The sequence below is a fragment of the Salvelinus namaycush genome, chromosome 38, assembly GCF_016432855.1.
Source record: "Salvelinus namaycush isolate Seneca chromosome 38, SaNama_1.0, whole genome shotgun sequence".
Taxonomy (NCBI): domain Eukaryota; kingdom Metazoa; phylum Chordata; class Actinopteri; order Salmoniformes; family Salmonidae; genus Salvelinus; species Salvelinus namaycush.
The window spans coordinates 9,995,613-10,021,671 of record NC_052344.1 but is presented as its reverse complement, the minus strand read 5'-3'; the positions used below and the strand labels follow the sequence as shown (position 1 = coordinate 10,021,671).

Below are 26,059 nucleotides of genomic sequence, written 5' to 3'. Positions count from 1 at the left end.
TATCTGGTGTGTGTGTCATCAGCTACTGCAATTTCACCCAGAAAACCACAATAAAGACAAGTGTATTTAGCAAACAGACAAATTTTACTGTGATTATGAGAAGTAAAAAGAGGTACAGGACCACCAACTGTCAGTGTTCCAGAGAGGTTGAGTTTACACCACAGCTGGCATTCCATGTCAGATGCGCACACACTCAGGTCTTTCTTAAACTTCAAAAAGTACAGTATTACAATATTAATATACAACACTGTCAGTTAAACACACACAGCGGCTTAAGTCTATTTAAAATTTCAATTTGAAATGTGTACAAACGCTGGAAAAAGAGACTAGTGGTCCAATGCAAACTGAAATAACAAATATTTTTTCTCCTTTGAGAGGCGAAGCTGCTGCCCCTTGACATGCCACACGACACTGTATTCACAAGGAGAGGTCAAAGACCAAAGGTCAAACATAGGAAACAAAATCTTTTAATACTGTCAAATCAAGTCAGCCATTTTAAAACACCAGTCATCCTAGTATTGCCCTGAAATCATGGTACATCCCCACTCCCATGGCAGCTACAGAGAAGAGAGCCATTCGAAAAACTAGTAACTGTTTACAGTTATTGATGATGCACAAAAACAGCCGGTATTGTAGACCTCCAAAAAGGCAAGAAGAGAAAATGAATAACTTGCATACAAGAACTTAAGTCAAGACCATCCTGGGGGGTAGGGGAAACAGAGGGAGAGACCAATGGGTTCCTGTGGGAGGTCACATTACTTCCTGTTTCTCTCCTCCCTAATCGTCACTTTCCTGTTGCCATGACAAGCGGAGAGGGAGACCGGAAATGTCCTGGGGAGTCAAACTCCACCTTCTCCCATTCGTTGGCTAAAAGACTGAGGGTCGTTGTGCTCTCCCAACGACTGGACCCCATCTCAACCCCATTTTGACCCCTTCCTAACCCCCGTCTGGCTCCTGAAATGTTCTGGAATGTTCTAGGTCAAGGAGAATGAGAGGGAGGCCGGGAAATGATTCAGTTCAGATGAAAGATTTCCAGTTGAGGACCAGACACTCCCAGTCCCTCTCTCCCAGTCAGGACTGGTCTGGTCTCACTTCAGTCACACTGCCATCAGAGGAAGCTTGAGAAAGTACTTGAGGAAAGAAATGCTAAAAGGGCATTCAGTCTCTGAACACAATGACAAGCACAACAGCAAAGGTAACAGCTATGATAAACAACATCGAGATCATCAGTGGAATCATAATAACCATAATTCATATCAATAACAATAGTAACCTTAGCGACTGGTCGGTTGTGCATGGTGTCGGAGTTCACATAATCATATACACAAACTGCGTGTTAAATACAGACAGTAGTAGTTTAGCAGCAAAATATACCCCCCCAACCCCCTTCCATATCTTCAAATAAATAAACGTAGGTCATCTCTCCCTCCCCAATCAACTCCAGACTCACTCGCTCTATGGGGGTGAGGGGGGGGGGGTCTCTCCAGGGGTGAGGGGCTCATGCGAGGGGGCTCGGTGGTCCTGTTCATTCTCATCCCAAGCGAGAGTCAGTTACTATAGAAACAGGAACGAGCTCCACCCTGGAGCTCCCAGGAGCAGAAAGTCTAGAAGAGCATGCTCTGTCTTCTGTTCTTGCTGTTGCCTGGAGAGATGGAGTGGATAAAAGAGAGAGTGTTCTATGTATGTCATAACAGTTATAAAGCTCCAGGTAAGAAGAGGTGCGTGTGTGTTTTACACACCCGACTCTAGGTGTGAGGCGTTCCGATAGCCAGGGTCTCTCTGCAGTTGGATATCCTTCAGAGTGAATATTGATATACCTGAGAGAGAGAGAGAGAGAGAGGATTGTAATTATGTGTGAGTATCTCCAGGCCATTCAGAGGACTAGACCATCCCCAGGTTTAGAGACTCACTCTCGTGCAGTGTGTGGACCCGTGCCCCCAGGCTCTTGAAGTAGGCCTGCTTCATGGCTTCATCTGCTGAGGTCCTCTTCTTGGACTCGTACTGGAGAGGAGGGAGACCAACACACGGACATTACAGCAACAACGAAACAGAATCAGTAAGGCAGAAGTGACTACTGTGCCCCCTGATGTTCATTATCAGTACTGCATGCCAGTGGTTCAGCGTATAACTGCATAGGTTACACAGTGTGTGGAAAATGTAGGCAGAGAAACTCACTTTCAGGAATGATAACACCAGCTCAATGCCTTCTGTGTCCAACCTGAAAAGGGGAAAGAGAGAGGAGGGAGAGAGAGAATCACAGGGTTTACTGTCAGTCAGTGGTGACTGATAGGAACTTGGTGGCTCAGGGGAAGGAAGTGGAGAGTTGCTTTACTAAAGTTCCACAGGACTTCCTGCCTCCTGTACTGACTAAACACACTCGCATATACGCATTCACAAACCCACACAGAAACGTGCGCACTCAAACACACTCATGGACGCGCGCGCACACACACACGGTACCTGGGCGCATGGTTGATGAACGGCTGAGGTTTGTATTTGGGGAAGTTGTAGGATTTGAATTCCTCGACGCCAGAGATCCCTGGCCAGCTGTCCTCTGATGGTGTGCCTGAAGAGAGAGAGGGGACAGTCTTCAAATAACGCTCAAATAATGTCCCCATCAGCAGCAGCATGTCTGAGGACTCTCCTGCTTATTTAGAGAGTTCTGTGGTTGTGTTAGTCCCTGTAGCAGACACTAGGTGGCGCTAGGTCAATGGGTTAGTTAGGCTGTAACATCCAATCAGGCTGTATTCTGTCCTCACCCAGCAGTCTGAATATGAGGTGGAGCTCGTCCTCTACGGTGGAGCCAGGAAACAGGGGCCGACCTGCAGCCATCTCATAAAATATACACCCCACACCCCTACACACACACAGAGAGAGAGAGAGAGAGAGAATTACACACAACTTGTTCACACACACACACGAAAAGAGAGGCTAGGGAGTAGGATGAAGGAGTTAGGATGCATAGCACTTAATCAAAGTTTATATGTGTAAAATACATTGAGTGAAGTGGTTGTAGTTGCTATGGTGTAAGGATATAGGGCCCTAAAACCTGGACCTCAAAGCCAGTTCCACTGCTTTTTATTTTATTCTTCCTCTCTAATAAGGGACTGATATAGACCTGGGACACCAGGTGGGTGCAATTAATTATCAGGTAGAAGAGAAAACCAGCAGTACTCCGGACCTCCAGAGTAGGATTTGCTTAGGTTGTTAGGATGTAGTGTTCTTACCACATGTCAATCTGTGTGGAGTACTCGGAGGAGCCTAGCAGGACGTCAGGTGGCCGGTACCACAGAGTCACCACCTCGTTGGAGTACGTCTTTGTGGGGACAGACTTAGCCCGCGCCAGACCAAAGTCAGCCAGTTTGAGTTCCCCTCTCTCGTTGATGAGCAGGTTCTGGGGCTTTAGGTCTCTGTGGAGAACCTTCCGCTTGTGGCAGTACGCCAACCCCCGCAAAATCTGGAACAAGAAGATCTAGAACCGCACAAACAACACATGCAATGTTAACCACTATTATGGAAGGGCTTTTATCTAAAGTGACTTACAGTACAGTGAGTGCTAGGTTATTAGTCTTGGTCATACTCACCTTGACGTTGTGCATGCTCATGATGTTCCCACAATCATCCATGTACTGCTTCAGGTCTTTATCCTGCACAGGAAGTGAGGACAGCAGTCAGTCAGACAGGACAGGAAGTACATGTACAACAGCCTACTTAGGACAACAAACTCCTCAGATAATTAGGGCAGATATTTGACTACAAAGACCAGCATGAAGTGTGAGCAATTTAGTGATTCTCACCAGGTACTCGAAGACCAGCGTCAGGCTCTTGTCTGTGTGGACAATGTCATGTAAGGTCACGATGTTGGCATGTTTCAGGTCCTTCAGTAACGACACTGGAGAGAGGGAAGGAAAGAGAGGGATGAGGGAGAGCAAGAGAAGGGGTAATATATTGACAAAGAGGAGGAACAATAGTGAATGAGAAAGAGCTAAGAGTGATAAAAAATAAAAGATAGAATGTAGCATTGAAATCAGTAATGGGAGGATGAGGGAGCGGAAGAGAAGCGGGGATAAAGTGATAGAGAGGAGGAAAGGTAGAGAGGTATAGACTCACCTTCTCTGATGGCGGTGCAGGGTGCTCCCTCTTCGTGCTCCAGCCTGATCTCCTTTAGCGCCACCAGGTTGTCAGTCAGCTTACTGCGCCCCTTAAACACTGTAGCATAGGTTCCCTACAGAAAAAACTAACTGGTTATGACCGGAGTCAAAACTAAATCACTTTCAGGAACCTCTTGTGAAAAACATGTTTTCAGAGTTTATAGGAGTGTTTGTGTGTGTTCTCTGACCTCTCCCAGTTTGTCCAGTTTGATGTACGTCTCCAGCTTCCCAAAACCAATCTCCGACTGAAAAACAGAAATAAAGAGATCGTCTTCCATGTTGTTTGTCTTTTTTTCTGTGTTGAATGACGTTTGTACAGGATACCTTCATTCACTACACAAAATGACATACAGAGACAATCCAATTCAACCTCATGCCTGTTGCCAGAAAGCAGGGCGGTACCTGAACACTGTAGGGCAATAATGTTATATTCCTTCAATCACTCTCTCTCACACACACACGTACCAGTGAGGCCCTGCGTGAGAGTCGGCTGAGGGGCTGGTCGAAGGTAGGGCTGCTCAGCTGCAGCTTCTCCAGGTAACCGTCAGGGATACGGATGTCAGCAGGCAGAGACAGACGCTTGTTCAGGTCCTACACACACACAAACAATTGGGTTAGAGACGTAACATACACATCACATATCATGTGTCCTATCGAATACTGCGTCTGTCTGTGTGTGAGACATGTAGACAGCAGAAAGCTCCATGACTACACCCACACACTTTGTCCTAGAAATTACTCTCCCCTCCCACTCACCCCAGAGGGAGAGACAGAAGAATAGAGGCGCTTATACAAAAATAATCCATACATGAAAATTGTTATTGAAGAGAAAACATGGCATCGCACACTCAACACAAAACAAGAGTGACAAAAACAACATAGATAAGCAAACAAGCATCTTCACACACTAATGACACAAAAGCACACCCACCATGGATATCACGCAACACACTTGTATACCGCCTGCCATCTCTCCCCCATAGAAACAGATCAAAAGAGAGCACCATGTTCTCTCTATAGATAGTGATATGAATCAGTGTATTGTTACAGCCTACTAACCCCATCAACACGCCGCTTCAAAGGGAACAATTGGGCAGAATGATATGTACCCACATGAGTGTTTGTGTGAATCTGGTAAGATGTAGTAACCGAGATGACGTGTGTGTGTGTGTGATTATTCAGATATCTGATGATTCCCATCTAGGTCAAGCACCTCTTGTGCCTCCGCTCAGACTAATAAAATAAACACTTGACATCAAGGAGAAATAGGTAAATCCGTGTGTGTGTATAATACCATAATACTGATATACAGGTAGTCAAGTACTGCTTACACTTCTCCAGACTGACCACCAGGTGGCAGAATGTCACCAGGCTGAGGAAACAGCATTCCTACCAGTGATTCTATAGGAACTCCGTAAACAGAACCAGTGAGACTAGCATGAACCCTGCACTAAATATATAGTATAAGTTCTAATAGTCCATGGGACACCGGGAACTAGTCATACTTCACAGCATTCACTCACATAGAAAATAGCAAAAAGAACACAGCTTACACATACAGAAAAAAGCAAAAAACGAGTCACAGAGACGAAAGGAAAAACATCCCCAGGCTTAAAGAGCGTCGATTGGCACGTGTGGTTTCTGTTGCTTATTAGAAAGACTTCAGTATTGGAGGTGTTTGTCCCCCATGAGACACTGTAGACGCGGAATTTCACTTCCTAAAAATCCCCAGAAGGAATCTAAAATAACTCAATAAATCTGTAATTAATTATGTTTAAGTTGTTGCCGAGGATGTTTTAGTTACACAAATTTACATCTAACCAAGGTGTTTGGTGCAGTATTTTTAAAGTAAAAAAATGCGCGATGCACTGTCTCACGTAAACATAGCCGGAACTGCTGTGCAGGTCTTGCCACTGTTTATGCGAGTGGATAGAGAGCAATCACAGCAGCTGTTCACCCCATGTTAGTGGGCAAATGGACATCGTTAAATTAAAACTCAACCTTCATTTACCCGTTGTAAAGCACGGATGAGACTAACTTTATGACCAAAATTATCCTATTTACATTTTGGAGCAGATTTTGACACTAGAATAACCGTTTCGAATTCATACTGATGCTACATCAGTACGTTTTCAACGGGATTCGTATCTTTTAAAGACAGTCCCTCTTTAAATCCCAGGTTCTCACTGAGCTATGTGGAGCAGTCTCTCTCCATCCCACTCTCTGTCCGAGGTTCCTCTCAGGATTGTTGACCAGCTATGTGGCAGGGGATCGTCTGGAATGTCAGCAGTCAGAGGCCAAGCATGCCGCAGATTACAGTCACATGACAACATTCCATTAGTCAGTCGGTCTGTTTGTGGCCTGAACCAGCTCATACTTTCCACCCTGCCTGCCATCAACCCTCCTCTTTCTCCATCCCTGTCTTCCTTTCTCTATCCCATTACCTCCCTTTCCCTCCACATCTCTCCCCGATCTCTCTACCCTCTTCCTCCCTGGTAACAGGTTTCATATCAGTATTCAGAGTCAGACAGTGAAAGCCTCTTAAAGTGTTCCCTGCTTATCTCTCCTCCCCACAACACCAACAGAGAAAGAGCGGAGGGGAGGACAGAGATGGGGAGCCGGGAGAGGTGTAGTTCCCTTCTAGAGAGACAGGGATTGGTGGTGGTGGGAGGGTGTACCTCCATGGAGATGCGTCGTTGCACCCTGTTCCTCAGACACACCCCGGTGGGCGACTGCACCTCGTCTGACGACGTCCCAGACGCCTGGTCACTCTCCCCGTCTGAGCCCATCTTCAGGTTCTCATGGACGATGTCTTGGGAGGAGGAAGAGGGAGGAAGAGTTACAGTTTAGAAGCTGAACTTGCTCAATTTCAACATTTTGCCTGGCAAATGACACTCATGATCTTCTATGAGATAAACATGGCAAGGATTTGCTATAGCTTGTGTCAAACTGAGTCAGTAGTCTGCTGTTTTTAGTAATACTATGAGAGAATAAGTTAGACACAGAGAGAGGAGTGCTTTATCTCATTCTGTCAACAGTTTATGGCCTGGTCCTGACCCTACCTCTCCTTCTCTCTCAAGTTCCCTTCTTTCATTATCCTGCAGTCTCTCTCTCCTTCTCTCACCCCTTCCCCCTCTCACCCCACAGGCCAAAGATGAAACACTAACCAACTCTGCTTCCGCCAGGATCATAAAAAACTACAGCCTCTGGTCAAGAACATGGTGTGTAGGGGTGGGGGGGTGGACTAATGAACATGAGTAGCTGTATTGATGAGCAGCTGTATCGGAGTGTGCTGGCACATATTCTCTCTGTCAACACCTCCAACCCAGCAGCCTGTCATCATATCATACCATATCATCCAGCACACCGCACTACTGTCATCTCCCTCCTTTCTGCTTCTCTCTCCAGCCATCTATCTCCTTCTCTGCCTACCAAATACCCCTCCTTTCTTTCCAACTCCACTCTCTTTGGCCCTATTTCTCGCTCTCTCTCTCTCACACACTCTGTTCTTTGAGGTAAACAGGTATATAACAGTGTGACAGTGTGTTCTAATCTAGTTCCATCTTGTCCCAGATAGACTTGCCTGATTGTCTGTTCCCCCCCAATATCTCCAAACCCATGTAACTCTAACTGGGACACAGTTCAGTCTGAGGTGAAGCTCCTCATGACAACTTATAGACAAGACCGCAGACCAAAATAGTTGGCTCACCCTGGAGACCAGAGAACAGCTATCGTCATGGTGATAACTCAAGAGAAAATGCAGGGAAAACATTTGTCCTCAGACACACAAATGTATGAAATCACACAAACATCAAACTTTTAGATGCAAATATACACCCGCACAAACACACAGTGAAGAATGAGAACAGTTGACTCATGCAAGAACACATAATTGAGAGGAAGGTTGGAGATAAAATGGAGAGACAGACGAGTCTGGTGTTGTGTGTGATGAAGTCACACCATGACCGTGTCAGGATGGAACTCTCAGGGGCTATGACTAACTTCCTGTTTGTCCTCTGTCGCCATCTGCTCTTTCTCTGTCACTTCCTGGTGCACAGGCACGAGTATGCCCATCTCCACGGCAACTCACCTTGGCAGCTGGGTGACGACCGGGTGGCATGACCATGAAGGAGAACAGGCTGCTTATAGTGGTGCTGCTAGTGGGTGTGTCATTGGTAAATATGGCTACACGTTTAAATGAGTGTGTGTGTATGACATGTGCGCGCGCATACGAGTGTGTGTGCAAGCATGTGTGCCATTAGTGTATACGTGCTTGTGCATCTCTAAGTCTGTTTGTTTCACTCTCTGTGTAACTCACCGAGGCGGCTGCCGTTGCTGGGGAAGGTCATGAAGGAACCCAGGCTTCCTCCAATGACACTGTGTGGCCTGCGGAGGGGGGGCTTCTTGAAGGAGCCGGTGTACTGGTGCAGGAACGAGTGCATGCTGTGAGAGGAGGGCGGTCGCCCATTACGCACGATCGGCTCTGCAAGGAGAAACAATATGTCAATCAATCTGCCCATCTATCCATCCATACAACTCATCACGCAATCTACCAATGAATCAATCAGTCATTTGTGCAAGTAGTTCATGTACTGTTCGGTCTTCTGTTGAGCAGAATTCAGTAAACAGAGTTTTATATAAAAACAGCAGAAAAGAACACTTATGCAACCTAAAGTAGGCCAGAAGATGTTAGATTCAGACATTTTGGGCTGTTGCAGTATGTTTGTAAGAGTGTTTTCCTTTTCTGTGTGATGTCTTTTCCACAAACATTGTGGCAGCGTCACCTGCCGTCCCCCTGCGTTGTGTGTGTGTCCCAGTAGGCGTTTCATCCCACCAGGCTGCTTCTGTTGTTACATAAGGACATAAAGAGCTACTCTCTAGGACACGATCATTCACACTGCTGCTCGCTCTCGCTTTCCCTGTGTGTCAATTTCCCCTCTCGATGTCTCTCACCCCGTTCCCTCGGTCTCACTCTAATCACTTCAGATGGCAAGAAAGGATGCCATTGGCTGCCAGCTACATCAAACATTTCAACTGTATCCTCGGGGTGACCAAAGGGCCCTAGTGTGTGTGTCCACTTGCTGGCTGTATCCTTCTCTACTGGCATTCAGTCAAGAGTCACTTCAGAATAGTAACATTATCAGCCTCTTATAACTGGGACTTGCACAGAGCACAGTAGACGTGTGTGTGTGTGCTCTGTTTGTTTACTAATACAATCTCACACACACACACACGCCTACTGACCGTTGTCCTTGTTGCCGCCGTCCTCGATGGTCATCTGCTCGGCCAGTTCAGACAGAGACTCGTCTATGGTGTGGCTGGAGCGCAGCGTCAGAGACAGACGCCGCTTAAACCTCTTCATCTTCTCCATCACACACTCCTCAGGGTTGACTGGGCTGGCAGGGCCTGTAGGGCACAGAGGGCAAAGGTCAGCACTGGACCCACACACACACACACACGTTTTAGGTGGCAAGGCGTAAGCAAGTAACTTGTAATTGTCTCGATAAGAAAAGATTGCACCGAAGAACATGGCTGATGTTTTACATTCTCCCAACCAATTGTGCAATTTTGTTATTTTTTTAAACTAATTTTGTACATAATGTTGCTGCTACCGTCTCTTATGTCCCAAAATAACTTCTGGACATCAGAAAAGCGATTACTCACAGTGGACTGGAATAAACTTTATCCTTTAACGAGTCCAGCGAGAAGGATATTCTGCTTTCACTGGAAAAGGCCTAGATCCACGCCTTTTGTGTGAAGAAAAGACGCCAGAAAAGGAGAGCCAAATCGGGGATCCTTCTGAAAAGCCGGAGGCGAGCGAGTAAACTCCCAATGCCTTCCATTCTCCTTGCTAACGTGCAATCATTGGAAAATAAAACTGATGACCTACGATTAAGATTATCCTACCAACAGGACATTAAAAACTGTAGCATCTTATGTTTCACATAGACGCGGCTGAACGAAGAAACTGACAATATAGAGCTAGCGGGATTTTCCATGCACCAGCAGAACAGAGATGCTACCTCTGGTAAAACCAGGGGTGGGGGTGTGTGTCTATTTGTCAATAACAGCTGGTGCGCGATGTCTAATATTAAAGAAGTCTCGAGGTATTGCTCGCCTGAGGTAGAGTACCTTATGATAAGCTGTCGACCACACTATCTACCAAGAGAGTTCTCATCTGTATTATTTGTAGCCGTCTATTTACCACCAGAAAGCGAAGCTGGCACTAAGACCGCTCTCAACCAACTCTATAAGGCCATAAGCAAAGAAGAAAATGCTCACCCAGAAGCGGCGCTCCTAGTGGCTGGGGACTTTAATGCAGGCAAACTTAAATCCGTTTTAGCAAATTTTTACAAGCATGTCACATGTGCAACCAGAAAAAATAATAATCCTAGACCACCTTTAATCCACACACAGAGATGTATACAAGGCTCTCCCCTGCCCTCCATTTGGCAAATCTGACGAATTCTATCCTCCTGATTCCTGCTTACAAACAAAAACTAAAGCAGGAAGTACCAGTGACTCGCTCAATACGGCAGTGGTCAGATGACGCGGATGCTACGCTACAGGACTGTTTTGCTAGCACAGACTGGAATATGTTCCGGGATTCAACCAATGGCATTGAGGAATACACCACCTCAGTCATCGGCTTCATCTATAAGTGCATCGATGACGTCGTCTCCACAGTGACTGTATGTACATATTAGAGGTTGACCGATTAATCGAAATGGCCGATTAATTAGGGCCGATTTCAAGTTTTCATAACAATCGGAAATCGGTCATTTTGGACGCCGATTTTGCCAATTTTTATATATATATATTTTTTTTTTTACACCTTTATTTAACTAGACAAGTTAGTTAAGAACAGATTTTTACCTTGTCAGCTCAGGGATTCAATTTTGCAACCTTACGGTTAACTAGTCCAACGCTCTAACCACCTACTGCACGAGGAACCCGCCTGTTACGCGAATGCAGTAAGAACCCAAGGTAAGTTGCTAGCTAGCATTAAACTTATCTTATAAAAACAATCAATCAATCATAATCACTAGTTAACTACACATGGTTGATGATATTACTAGTTTATCTAGCGTGTCCTGCGTTGCATATAATCGATGCAGTGCGCATTCACGAAAATGGACTGTCGTTGCTTCAACGTGTACCTAACCATAAACATCAATGCCTTTCTTAAAATCAATACACAGAAGTATATTTTTAAACCTGCATATTTAGCTAAAAGAAATCCAGGTTAGCAGGCAATATTAACAAGGTGAAATTGTGTCACTTCTCTTGCGTTCATTGCACGCAGAGTCAGGGTATATGCAACAGTTTGGGCCGCCTGGCTCATTGCGAACTAATTTGCCAGAATTTTACGTAATCATAGATAAAATACGGAACGGTTCCGTATTTCACTGAAAGAATAAACGTTTTGTTTTTGAGATGACAGTTTCCCGGATTCAACCATATTAATGACCCAAGGCTCGTATTTCTGTGTGTTATTATGTTATAATTAAGTCTATGATTTGATAGAGCAGTCTGACTGAGCGATGGTAGGCACCAGCATGCTCGTAAGCATTCATTCAAACAGCACTTTCGTGCGCTTTGCCAGCAGCTCTTCGCAATGCTTCAAGCATTGCGTGGTTTATGACTTCAAACCTATCAACTCCCGAGATTAGGCTGGTGTAACCGATGTGAAATGGCTAGCTAGTTAGCGGGGTGCGCGCTAATAGCGTTTCAAACGTCACTCGCTCTGAGACTCGGAGTAGTTTTTCCCCTTGCTCTGCATGGGTAACGCTGCTTCGAGGGTGGCTGTTGTCGATGTGTTCCTGGTTCGAGCCCAGGTAGCGGCGAGGAAAGGCATGGATGGAAGCTATACTGTTACACTGGCAATACTAAAGTGCCTATAAGAACATCCAATAGTCAAAGTTATATGAAATACAAATCGTATAGAGAGAAATAGTCCTATAATAACTACAACCTAAAACTTCTTACATGGGAATATTGAAGACTCATGTTAAAAGGAACCACCAGCTTTCATATGTTCTCATGTTCTGAGCAAGGAACTTGAACGTTAGCTTTCTTACATGGCACATATTGCACTTTTACTTTCTTCTCCAACACTTTGTTTTTGCATTATTTAAAACAAATTGAACATGTTTCATTATTTATTTGAGGCTAAATTGATTTTATTGATGTATTATATTAAGTTAAAATAAGTGTTCATTCAGTATTGTTGTAATTGTCATTATTACAAATTGTAAAAAATAAATAAAAAAAATTGGCCGATTAATCGGTATCGGCTTTTTTTTGGTCCTCCAATAATCGGTATCGGTGTTGAAAAATCATAATCGGTCGACCTCTAGTACATATCCCAATCAAAAGCCATGGATTACAGGCAACATCCACATCGAGCTAAAGGCTAGAGCTGCCGCTTTCAAGGAGCGGGAGACTAATCCGAACGCTTATAAGAAATCCCGCTATGCCCTCAGAGGAACCATCAAACAAGCAAAGCGTCAATACGGGATTAAGATTGAATCCTACTACACCGGCTCTGACGCTCGTCGGATGTGGCAGGGCTTGAAAACTATTACGGACTATAAAGGGAAACCCAGACGCGAGCTGCCCAGTGACGCGAGCCTACCAAACAAGCTAAGTGCCTTGCATGCTCGCTTCGAGGTAAGCAACACTGAAGCATGCACAAGAGCACCAGTTGTTCTGGATGACTGTGTGATAACGCTCTCGGTAGCCAATGTGAACAAAACCTTTAAACAGGTCAACATTCACAAAGCCGCTGGGCCAGACGGATTACCAGGATGTGTACTCAAAGCATGCGCGGACCAACTGTCAAGTGTCTTCACTGACATTTTCAACGTCTCCCTGACCGAGTCTGTAATACCTACATGTTTCAAGCAGACCACCATAGTCCCTGTGCCCAAGGAAGTGAAGGTAACCTCCCTAAATGATTACTGCCCCGTGGCACTCACGTCGGTAGCCATGAAGTGTCTTGTACTTAGTCCACTCCTGTATTCCCTGTTCACCCACGACTGTCAAACTCGACTCCAACACCATCATTAAGTTTGCTGACGACACAACAGTGGTAGGCTGATCACAGACAATGAGACGGACGGCCTATAGGGAGGAGGTCAGAGAACTGGCAGTGTGGTGCCAGGACAACAACCTCTCCCTCAATGTGAGCAAGACAAAGGAGCTGATCGTGGACTACAGGAAAAGGCGAGCCGAACAGGCCCCCATTAACATTGCCGGGGCTGTAGTGGAGCGGGTTGAGAATTTCAAGTTCCTTGGTGTCCACATCACCAACGAACTATCATGGTCCAAACATACCAAGACAGTCGTGAAGAGGGCACGACAAAACCTTTTCCCCCTCAGGAGGCTGAAAAGATTTGGCATGGGTCCTCAGATCCTCAAAAAGTTCTACAGCTACAACATCAAGAGCATCCTGACCGGTTGAATCACCGCCTGGTATGCTAACTGCTTGGCATCTGACCGTAAGGCGCTACAGAGGGTAGTGCGAACGGCCCAGTACATCACTGGGGCCAAGCTTCCTGCCATCCAGGACCTATATAATAGGCGGTGTCAGAGGAAAGCCCATAAAATTGTCAGAGACTCCAGTCACCCAAGTTATAGACAGCTTTCACTGCTACCGCACGGCAAGCGGTACCAGAGCACCAAGTTGAGGACAAAAGGCTCCTCAACAGCTTCTACCCCCAAGCCATTAGACTGCTGAACAATTAATAAAATCGCCACCAGACAATTTACATTGACCCCCCCCCTCCCTTTTGTACACTGCTGCATCTCTGTGTGTGGTGTAAAGGTGGTCTAGGATTGTTTTCTTCTCTGGTTGCACATGTGACATGCTGGTAAAAATTTGGTATACTGATTTAAGTTTGCCTGCATTAAAGTCCCCAGCCACTAGGAGCGCCTCTTCTGGGTGAGCATTTTCTTCTTTGCTTATGGCCTGAGAGCGGTCTTAGTGCCGGCTTCGCGTTCTGTGGTGGTAAATAGACGGCTACGAATAATATAGATGAGAACTCTCTCAAATGTTGCTCACATAGCAACATGCTAGCTTCCTTATCTTGATATTGGTACAGCTGGGTTGGAGTAAGTACGTTGTGACCATGTTATTATTCCAGTATGGACTGGTATTGTACATGCTACCAACACATGGACACACATAAGACAGTGAGAAGCCCAATCCTTAAGCTGCAAGAGTATGCATGAGAGGCCGAGAACACACGGGGGTGCTAAAATAGCACCCTTCATAAATATACGCCTCCTTTTAATCTAATATTTATGATGAGTAGATGAATACTGCAGTCACCGCACCTCCCCTCAGTACTCAGCTAGGGCCTTCATAAAGCACGCATTAAACATGAATTTAACATCCAAACATGAATACTGCTTTCCTTAATTGCAAGCAAAATGCATTAACACACACACGCGTGCCGACACTCATACATAATTTATCAAGGCCATATACTGTGGTTAAATGACATAATGAGAGGTGCAATACAGAGGTGAACTTCAAATCCACAGTACCAGCTACATATAGGAATAGCAGTCATAAACACACTTAAAACACACACTGACCTCACCATCAGTGTCCTCAGATTGGCCACACCCTAAGTAACAGCAGTGGTCGTTATGTGGTTGTGTCTTGTTGTGTGATTGGTGGGCTGCAGTGACAGAGCTGGTCCAGCGGCTGCAGTGATTGGCCGAGGCAGGCTGGTTGGCTGAGTGTGATGGGAGGTGAAAAGGCCAGAGTGGGAGAACTGGCCACATTCCATAGCAACACAACCTGGTCCGATGGTATGGCTGTGTTTTGTGTGCATCCATCTGTGTAGGATCTACTGTATGTGTGTAAGTATCAATTAATTATGTGTTGTGTGGATATGTTAGTGTATAATTTGTGTGTGTATGGTAAATATACATAAATGCAAATAGAATACAGTATGTGTGTATGTATCAGTGTATGCTTTGGGTATCAGTGTATGTGTTTATGTGTATCAGTATGTGTGTGTGTTTGCGTGCGTGTGCATGCTGACACAGCAGTAAGCCAGGTCATAGGAAACACCTTGCTCTCTCTGCCTCAGGCCAGTTTCCCTGCCCATTGTGTTGCCGGGATGACGCCCCTCGGACGTGCGGGACCCACCCTTCTAACCCCCTCACACCATCCCGTACTGGACACAGTGATAATACACTGCCAGCTAGCAGTGAAGGGTGCGGTGTGTGTGTGTGTCTCTCACACGGGATACAGTTAGCCACTACATCAAGAAAACATCCTAACACAGCACTAACCTCACATCAGACAGAGACACAAGAAGAGGACCAAGATTATCTAACTATCCATCTCTCCAGCCATATACACTATTTTTACAAAAGTATGTAGACAACCCTTCAAATTAGTGGATTCGGCAATTTCAGCCACACCCGTTGCTAACAGGTGTATATAATCAAGCACACAGCCATGCAATCTCCGTAGACAAACATTGGCAGTCATAGGATGTCACCTTTCCAACAAGTCAGTTCGTCAAATGTATGCCTTGCTAGAGATGCCTCGGTCAAATGTAAGTGCTGTTATTGTGAAGTGGAAACGTCTAGGAGCAACAATGGCTCAGTCACGAAGTGGTAGGCCACACAAGCTCACAGAACGGGACCGCCGAGGTGCTTTAGTGACTGTTAGTCAGGCCTAATCGCCCAACACAAATGCCCACCCCTACTAATGCTCATGGCTGAATGGAAGCAAGTCCCAGCAGCAATGTTCCCACATCTAGCAGAAAGCCTTTCCAGAAGAGTGGACGCTGTAACAGCAGCAAATGGGGGAACCAACTCCATATTAATGCCCAGGATTTTGGAATGAGAAGTTCGACGAGCAGGTGTCCACATACTTTTGGTCACGTAGTATACCTTTCTCTTTCACTCCCTATGAGATCATTAGCTCAACTGTATACAGTCATGGCCAAAAGTTTTGAGAATGACACAAATATTAATTTTCACAAAGTCTGCTGCCTCAGTTTGTATGATGGCAATTTGCATATACTGCAGAATGTTATGAAGAGTGATCAGATGAATTGCAATTAATGCAAAAAGCCTTCTTTGCCATGCAAATGAACTGAAACCCCAAAAAACATTTCCACTGCATTTCAGCCCTGCCACAAAAGGACCAGCTGACATCATGTCAGTGATTCTCTCATTAACACAGGTGTGAGTGTTGACGAGGACAAGGCTGGAGATCACTCTGTCATGTTCATTGAGTTCGAATAACAGACTGGACGCTTCAAAAGGAGGGTGGTGCTTGGAATCATTGTTCTTCCTCTGTCAACCATGGTTACCGCCAAAGAAACACATGCCGTCATCATTGCTTTGCACAAAAAGGGCTTCACAGAAAAGGATATTGCTGCCAGTAAGATTGCACCTAAATCAACCATTTATCGGATCATCAAGAACTTCAAGGAGAGCGGTTCAATTTTTGTGAAGAAGGCGTCAGGGCACCCAAGAAAGTCCAGCAAGCGCCAGGACCATCTCCTAAAGTTGATTCAGCTGCGGGATCGGGGCACCACCAATACAGAGCTTGCTCAGGAATGGCAGCAGGCAGGTGTGAGTGCATCTGCATGCACAGTGAGGCGAAGACTTTTGGAGGATGGTCTGGTGTCAAGAAGGGCAGCAAAGAAGCCACTTCTCTCCAGGAAAAACATCAGGGACAGACTGATATTCTGCAAAAGGTACAGGGATTGGACTGCTGAAGAATGGGGTAAAGTAATTTTCTCTGATGAAACCCCTTTCCGATTGTTTGGGGCATCCGGAAAAAAGCTTGTCCGGAGAAGACAAGGTGAGCGCTACCATCAGTCCTGTGTCATGCCAACAGTAAAGCATCCTGAGACCATTCATGTGTGGGGTTTCTTCTCAGCCAAGGGAGTGGGCTCACTCACAATGTTGCCTAAGAACACAGCCATGAATAAAGAATGGTACCAACACATCCTCCGAGAGCAACTTCTCCCAACCATCCAGGAACAGTTTGGTGACGAACAATGCCTTTTCCAGCATGATGGAGCACCTTGCCATAAGACAAAAGTGATAATTAAGTGGCTCAGGTAACAAAACATCAATATTTTGGGTCCATGGCCAGGAAACTCCCCAGACCTTAATCCCATTGAGAACTTGTGGTCATTCCTCAAGAGGGGGGGTGGACAAACAAAAACCCACAAATTCTGACAAACTCCAAGCATTGATTATGCAAGAATGGGCTGCCATCAGTCAGGATGTGGCCCAGAAGTTAATTGACAGCATGCCAGGGCGGATTGCAGAGGTCTTGAAAAAGAAGGGTCAACACTGGAAATATTGACTCTTTGCATCAACTTCATGTAATTGTCAATAAAAGCCTTTGACACTTACGAAATTCTTGTAATTATACTTCAGTATTCCATAGTAACATCTGACAAAAATATCTAAAGACACTGAAGCAGCAAACTTTGTGGAAATTAATATTTGTGTCCTTCTCAAAACTTTTGGCCACAACTGTACACTTAATCCTTCAAATTAAATTTTAAAATCCTTAAAATTCCTCTGTCATTCCTGATGGCATGTGTGTGCATTGCAGGAATCATTCAAATCAATGACTGTCTGGATCTGTAGCTGCAGTTTACCCAACCCCGATCCTAACACACACAACCCCACACAAACCGCTCCCCAGTGCACATACACTCAGTATGTCCAGCCTAAGCCTACAAACTCAAATTACCTCCAGGCTTGGAGGTGCCGGTCAATAGGGCACAAAGTCAAAGAACGATCAGATACAAATATATAGTGTAGAACAGACATGCCTCTCTGTCATGAAGAGTGAGGAATCATATCAGCTCTATACATGACATTTCTATCTGTGCCCTCAAATATGCCCCAGGCCAACGCATATAAAACACATATAGCAGCACATCCCCCCCCTCACCAGTCAATGGAAAATGCAAATCTATGAAACACTGTGTGTGTTAGGGGATTAGTCTCCCCACCCTTCACCCCCCACATGCCCTAACACCCACCATGTACCAGGCAGGGTGAAGGCAGGGTGAAAGCAGGGACGCTTTGATGTCAGGTTTAAGCGTATGTGTGTGTGTGTGTGTTGCACGGTTATGACCTGGTTCTCTTCTCATCTCGGCTGGAGTTGATCTCATTAAAACAAACATAGTTAATGAAGGTGGGGAGTGTGTGTGAGCATGCGTGTGTGTGTGTTTTTAGTTTTACTATCGTTGTGGGGACCTGAAGACAAGTGTGGACATTCCACCAGTCCCCATAAGGAAAAAGCTTATTTTAGGCTTACGGGTTAGGTTTACAATTAGGGTTACGTTAGGGGTTAAGGATTAGGTGTAGAGTTAAGGTTAGGGAAAATAGGATTTTGGATGGGAATCAACTGTTTGGTCTTCACAAGGATAGTAAAGTAAACGTGTGTGTGTGCATGCGTCTGTAGGTGTCTTCATTTGTTTAAGCACAACAAACCTGCTGTAAACAGAGTCAGGGGAGATGGAGTGAGAGATAAAAGGAAAAGACAAGAGAGACTGAGATAAAAAGAGAGAGCAGGAGAGAGAGGGGGGGAGGTAAAAACAGAGTGAATCGGAGGGGGAGAGAGAGAAGGGGGAAAGAATTAACAAAAAAGCTGAGCAAACTAAACTGAGAGTACAGTGGCAGAATACCTGACCACTGTGACTGACCCAAACTTAAGGACTCAGTGGGCATAGCCTTGCTATTGAGAAAGGCCGCCGTAGGCAGACATGGCTCTCAAGAGAAGACAGGCTATGTGCTCACTGCCCACAAAATGAGGTGGAAACTGAGCTGCACTTCCTAACCTGCCAAATGTATGACCATATTAGAGACATACTTCCCTCAGATTACACAGACTCCCATATCTATTAGGTGAAATACCACAGCAAGATTTGTGACCTGTTGCCACAAAAAAAAGGGCAACCAGTGAAGAACAAACACCATTGTAAATACAACCCATATTTATGTTTTTTCCCTTTTGTACTTGAACTATTTGCACATAATATGACATTTGAAATGTCTTTACTCTTTTGGAACTTTTGTGATTGTAATGTTTACTGTTAATTTGTATTGTTTATTTAACTTTTGTTTATTATCTACTTCACTTGCTTTGGCAATGTAAACATATGTTTCCCATACCAATAAAGCCCTTAAAAACAGAGAGAGCAGGAGAGAGAGAAAAAAAGAGTGAGCAGGAGGGGGAAGAGAGTGTGTTCTGAGTTCACTAATACGATTTTCCAACAGAACATTCTCCATTTATCTTATCAGCCACACTCGTGGTCACCACACACACACACACAGTAGTGAGTGCAGTAATGCCAATATACTACTAACATTACGGACATGTTCGTTATCATCCCAACAACTCTTTCCTTTTGCCAATGGGCAGAGCGCAGGACACAGGCCTGGTCATGTGGCTGGGACTGAGTATGCCTGTGTCTGCCCCTCAGAGCATCACTGTCCTTGGGCAGACAGGCTAGGAAAGTGGGCAGGCTGTGGAGGATTGGGTTGCTGAGACAAAGGTTGTGTCTGCTGCTGTGGGGAGTGACACACACACACTCTTTACCTGCTGAATGAGCTGGCAAGGAAATATGAGAAGAACTGAGGGCCAAGGAAGCCACAGCTGATCTCCAATGTGTGTGTGTTGGGCAGTCTTCTATCCAACAATAAAAAAAACATACGCTGCTGATCCCATCTCCGCTAACTAGAGCAGATCCCTCTCTGCCACCCTGCAGCGTAGATATAGAGTTACTAGATTAGCTGTTCACATTGGACAGGGTCCAGAATCCTGTATCAGTAGCACAGGGAGAAAACTGAACCTCTCTCTCACTCCGTCTCACCATCTCTCTAGTGGTTGTGCGCACACACACACACACACACACACACACACAGTACAGCAGGGATCATCAACTAAATTCAGCCGCAGGACTATTTTTTCTTGAGCAGATGGTCAGGGGGCCGGAACATAATTTCAAATAATTTGTAGACTGCAAATTGACTAAAACATATATCATTTAAAACCTTGCTCACATTGTATAAGATCACATACACTGAGTGTACAAAACATTAAGAACACTTTCCTAATATTGAGTTGCACGTTGCAGTTCTTGACAGAAACCAGTAAGCCTGGCACCTACTACCATACCCTGTTCAAATGCACTTACTGTAAATCTTTTGTCTTGCCCATTCTCCCTCTGAATGGCACACATACAAAACCATGTCTCAATGCTTAAAAATCCTTCTTTAACCCGTCTCCTCCCCTTCATCGACACTGATTGAAGTAGATTTAACAAGTGACATCAATAAGGGATCATAGCTTTCACCTGGATTCACCTGGTCTGTGTCATGGAAAGAGCAGGTGTTTTGTTCACTCAGTGTGTGTACAAAATATAAATATCTATATCTATCTATCTATCTATCTATCTATCTATAACCCACAGGCCACCAGCTGGGGAAGCCTGCTGTACAGGTAGGGCTGCAAGATATGGGCAAATATTGTGATTGTGATTTTTTTTAACCAAATATTTTGAATGTGATTTTACTTGCGATTTAGATCAAAACACTTGGGTTAACTGTTGGAATCATATAAATAAAATGAGTATTCCAACTCTATGGTTGGTGTTGTTCAGCATGACAACTAATGAAAAAAACCTGTAGAAGTTGTTGTGACAGGGTAGGAACCAAAGTGTTGGTCAGAGTTTCAGGGGATCCTTATTACATTTGAATGTTACATTCATGATGTTTAAAAACAAATTATCAGCCTCTTGAGATATGGATATTGCAATTTTGATTAAAGTATGATACATTGTTTTTATTGAACCTTTACTTCACTAGGCAAGTCAGTTAAGAACAAATTCTTATTTACAATGATGGCCTAGGAACAGTGGGGTAACTGCCTTGTTCAGGGGTAGAACGACAGATTTTTACCTTTTCAGCTCAGAGATTCAATCTAGCAACCTTTCGGTTATTGATCTAGCAACCTTTCGACTATTGGCCCTATGCTCTTACCACTAGGCTACCTGCCGCCCCTGTGCAGCGAGTTAAGCACTCTCTCAGATACAGAGTACAGAGGGATGTAACAGAGACAGGTATTATCTCTGGGCCACACCAAAACAAAGAGAGCTCATTTGACAGGGCTGGGGGGGATACAGCATCTGGCATATCTGAATGATGTGAAAGAGAAAGCACAGAGAATTCCCCATCAAACACAATCCAACACACTGGCTGATGGGCTCTGTCTCGGTATCCTCCTCGTCTCTCCCCCTCTCTCTTTCTTTCTCTAATCAGCATCCCTTCAAATAAACATACATGCGCAAGCAGGCACACACACAGCCTATACATTCTTCTGTGAAATCCTGACCCACATACCAAACCCAAACCAGACACTCCCTCAGATCTTCCCTCGTTCCCCTTAGCCTGTCCTTCTGGGGGTCCCCCAGTGCATCGTGGGTAGGCCAGAACTCAGCGAAGAGGATGAGACTTCAAAGGGCAGGAAGGGGAGAGACGGCAGACGACAAGGCCTAATTAAGACTAATACACACACTCACATCAAAGTCAAATCCTTCAAATTTGACAACTAAGACAGCTCCCTTGAAGGCATGTCCCTAAAGTAAGATACAGTAGCTCCACCCCCATTTAGGGAAATCTGCCTTGAAATTGAAAAAGAGAACAGCAACTTTTGTCACTCTCCCTTTTGTCTCTCTATAGACCCTGAACTCCTCTCGTCACCATGGTGACCAAGGCCCCAGAGTCTATATTCTGCTTCCAAAAGATTAGGAGGTCTAGACTATCCCAGAACTCTCTCTGGCTGGTTGCTCTTTACCCTCCAGTCTCACTCCCACTCTTTGTCAAGTAACTAGGAAATATGATATGGTCGAATTAATATTCAATTGAAAATGGAAAAAATAAAAATGGATGAGAGAAGACGTATGTGAATATGTGGGTGTCGATGTGCGCGCGAGAGAGTGAAAGCGAGAGCAAGCAAACGAAGGATAAAGAGAGCGAGGAAAAGAGAAAGTGAGCATATTTCGAGTGAGAAGAGCAGAATGGCGTCTTTGTGTTTGTGTAAGAGGCATGACATCACCAGGGTAACTCCAGGCATGTACTGTTAGCTGAGGAAAGTACAGAGAAAGAAAGAGTGAAAGAACAGAGGCAGAGCTGTACCGTAATTCAATACGAAACCAGGAACCCCCAAAAAAATACCATGATTTTGAAATGTTCACGAAATGTAATCCATAGAAGGGTCCTTTGGAGGAAGTTTTCTTGACATATGTATCTGAAAGCATAACTGAGAAATAATTCATCAAAGTTGGCCTCCTTTAAGACTCCATACTGTTTCATCTGTAGGCACTTCAAAGCAACAATTGGTGTCATATGAAGCTTTACCGCTTGCTCTGTAATATGAATAGTATAATGATTTCAATAACACATTTTTACATTAAATTTTGCTTACAAAAAATCTAAACATGAATATAGAAAAATACGAATTTATTGTTGAACGTAATATACTTTACGGGCAAATTAAAAGTCCCAGAGTGGGATCTCTGCTACTTTTGTTATGATCCAATTTGTAAGCATTACCAACAGAGTGAATGTGAAAATGGATTCAAAATGGTCCCCCTCAGGTGGTGATTTGCAGGATGTGTAATGACACAAATAAAAGGAGTGCCGTGATTGGTTACATTGCCTACTGTGCCAATCTCTCTATAAAAACAGGCTATAACTTTAAAACTAGCAGAGATCCCACGCTGAAACTTTGATATGCCAGTAGAGTATATTATATTCAACAAAATTCCCCCAAAAATTCAAATCTAAAATAATAATTTTCAATATTTATGTTTATAATTTTCCATACTCATAAATGAAATGTACATGTGTGTGAAATAGAAATTCTATTCATATTTCAGAGCAAGCGGTAAAGCTTCATATGACATCAACTTTTGCTTTGCAGCACCTACTGTCTTAAAGGAGGACTGGGTAAGGCCAAAATTAAATAAATATGCCAACTTTAATGAATTCGTTCTCAATTCTACTTTTAGATACAAATGTCAAATACATGTCAACGACCCTTCCTCCAAAGAACAATTCTATGGATTAAATGTAATCATTTGACCCGAGGCTAATACGGTTAACTCTGTGATAAGCTATTCAACCACACCCCTGAGGCAAACGCCTAGTACCTGTCCATAGGGCTGGGGGATATATCAAATCAATAAGAATTGATGTTCCAAATGCCTGTATCACAAGAATGCTATTTTTTGTTGTTTTGATGGGCGTTCCGAATCTATTCAGAGCAGTTCAACTGTTCTACCTTGTTAGCAAGCAAATAGAGCCAAGTTGGACTAGACTTGAAATATAACGATTAGCTGGCTACTCACTAGCGAGTGGGCTTGTGCTTGAGAGATTGTTTGAGACATTATTGTTTGAGTCATTATTGGTGGATCTGCATTACAATTTTAACAAAAAGGGCATTTTTTTTTGACAGACTTGAAAGCCCGATCAGGGAATAATAAATTTAAAAAACAGGCTAAACTATTTTGATAAAATAATGTAATAATTAGTGTGTCTTCTGGTTGTGGAAGGCTTATATTTAGCCTAGGAGTAATTCTACAAGCCCTGAATTCATTAGATTATTGCTGACTGTTTGAAATGTGGTGTATTGCCCTTTAATTGTGCAGCAAAGCTTATTCAGATTAAAAAATAAATTTAAAATGGAGATATGATTTTTAAGGCCATATCCCCCAGCCCTACCTGTTCTAGCAGTCTGCTTGGTACATGGAGGTGAGTGACAGGCTATAGTTACAGGCTTAACCCTGGGCTAGCTGACATCACCCCTATGATATAAAGATCACAGACAGTCACACAAACACACCTGTGTAAGAGAAAAGGGGGTACAGCAGTGTACATACACACAGTACGCACGCACACACACACCAGTGCCAGAGGGGTTCCCTCATCTTGCAGGTGTGCCTTACTAACCAAAACCACCACTGTCGTCAAATGAATGGGATTAAAGACATGCAGACTACAAGATACTTCCGAGCACTCCCAAACACAGCATTACACCCCCTTCCTGGACCCTGAGGGAGTTCCATTAAGCTGAACCACGGTGCACCAGGCTATGGCCCGTGACGTGAACGGGGGGAAAAAGTGAAGGAGGGCCTTTCTCAAATCAATCAGTAATCTGCGCTGCTCAGTCATGCTGTCAACAAAATTATGTGGATATATTGAAGCAGCATCTCAAGACATCAGTCAGGAAGTTGAAGCTTGGTCGCAAATGGGTCTTCCAAATGGACAATGACCCCAAGCATACTTCCAAAGTTGTGGCAAAATGGTATTGGAGTGGCCATCACAAAGCCCTGACCTCAATCCTATAGACAATTTGTGGGCAGAACTGAAAAAGTGTGTGCGAGCAAGCAGGCCTACAAACCTGACTCAGTTACACCAGCTCTGTCAGGAGGAATGGCCCAAAATTCACCCAACTTATTGTGAGAAGCTTGTGGAAGGCTCCCTGAAACATTTGACCAAAGTTAAACAATTTAAAGGCAATGCTACCAAATACTAATTGAGTGCATGTAAACTTCTGACCCACTGGGAATGTGATGAAAGAAATAAAAGCTGAAATAAATCATTCTCTCTACTATTATTCTGACATTTCACATTTTTAAAATAAAGTGGTGATCCAAACTGACCTAAGACAGGGAATTTTTACTAGGATTAAATGTCAGGAATTGTGAAAAACTGAGTTTAAATGTATTTGGCTAAGGTGTATATAAACTTCCGACTTCAACTGTATTTTACATCAAATATATGTCAGAATTTTCAAAGTAGTTTTCATTGGGGAAGCAAATAGTGTTTTTATCAAAAGCAATCACTTTTGCATGTGAAAACACAGAATCCTACTCATTACACCACATACTTAGCCAGCAAAGTGACAAGTTAACTCATTGATAGTGCTTTATAGTACACCCCTCTGGATGCAACTCAGTTCCAAATCAAATACAATCAACGCTAACCCGGTTAGGCCCGAGGCATTCATCAAATCCCCTCCCTCTCTCTCATCACTCCCCCTCCACACCATGAACCCAAACCTTGCCTTATCCTACACACACAAACCATCCCCTTAACCAAACTTAGCCTTATCTCAGCTAGCCTACCAAACAACCTCCCCCAAAAACACAAATGAGATAGCAACATAAATAATGGAACACAGCCATTAGAGACATAACGCTGCCTCCCCTCTGATCTTTTGACCTGCAGCCAGACTCAGGGGTGAGAGGTCGGGCATATCACTATGACAACCTGTGACCCCTGACCTCCCAAAACCCACACGAGCCAACCGGCTGAGAGGTAATGACTGCTGCTGCCGATAAACATAAACCAGTGCAGCCAGGGGGCAACCGTTCACAGTGATGTAATGGGATGTGTTAGCACAAAACGCTGCTGCTAGACATCCGTCACACTGGTTGACTGGAACTGAGCCCCGCGCACACACACCTCTCAGTGTAAGGAGCTAAAAAGAGTTTCAGCGTGACTGACCCTGGAGGGATGAGCTGAAATAACAGCGCTAACGGGTAATGGACATGTGTGTGTGTGTGTGCGTGTGTGTGAGAGAGAGAGAGAGAGAGAAAGAGAGAGTGTGTGTGTACATTAGAGGCCCTTGCGCAAACAGAGACAGAAATACCTGTCCCAAATGCTGTAAAATCTCCTTCAGTGTGAGAGTGGAGAGAGGAAGCCAAGAGAGTGAGACAGAGCAAGAGAGGAGAAGAGGAGCAATCAGATCCTGTAGATAAGGAGAGAAGTGGAACAGAAGGAGGGCAAAGAGAAAGAGGAGAAGAGGAGCAATCAGATCCTGTAGATAAGGA

The 26,059-nt window shown here is 44.4% G+C and overlaps 1 protein-coding gene across 1 annotated transcript in view; it reads right to left on the bottom strand.

Annotated features, from left to right (window-relative positions):
- Positions 1–65: 65 nt before the first annotated feature.
- Positions 66–26,059, bottom strand: part of LOC120031901 (cyclin-dependent kinase 17) — a 34,283-nt gene continuing 8,289 nt past the window's right edge. Inside the window, exons 2-16 of the mRNA XM_038977729.1 lie at positions 9,396–9,557; positions 8,470–8,634; positions 6,830–6,963; positions 4,617–4,742; positions 4,340–4,396; positions 4,111–4,225; positions 3,798–3,892; positions 3,585–3,647; positions 3,228–3,472; positions 2,760–2,857; positions 2,461–2,566; positions 2,176–2,218; positions 1,911–2,001; positions 1,740–1,817; positions 66–1,642 (exon numbers count right to left, since the gene is read on the bottom strand). Of these exons, the coding sequence (XP_038833657.1) occupies positions 1,605–1,642; positions 1,740–1,817; positions 1,911–2,001; positions 2,176–2,218; positions 2,461–2,566; positions 2,760–2,857; positions 3,228–3,472; positions 3,585–3,647; positions 3,798–3,892; positions 4,111–4,225; positions 4,340–4,396; positions 4,617–4,742; positions 6,830–6,963; positions 8,470–8,634; positions 9,396–9,522 (1,581 nt within the window). The 5' untranslated portion in view covers positions 9,523–9,557 and the 3' untranslated portion in view covers positions 66–1,604. The remainder of the gene's footprint in view (positions 1,643–1,739; positions 1,818–1,910; positions 2,002–2,175; positions 2,219–2,460; positions 2,567–2,759; positions 2,858–3,227; positions 3,473–3,584; positions 3,648–3,797; positions 3,893–4,110; positions 4,226–4,339; positions 4,397–4,616; positions 4,743–6,829; positions 6,964–8,469; positions 8,635–9,395; positions 9,558–26,059) is intronic.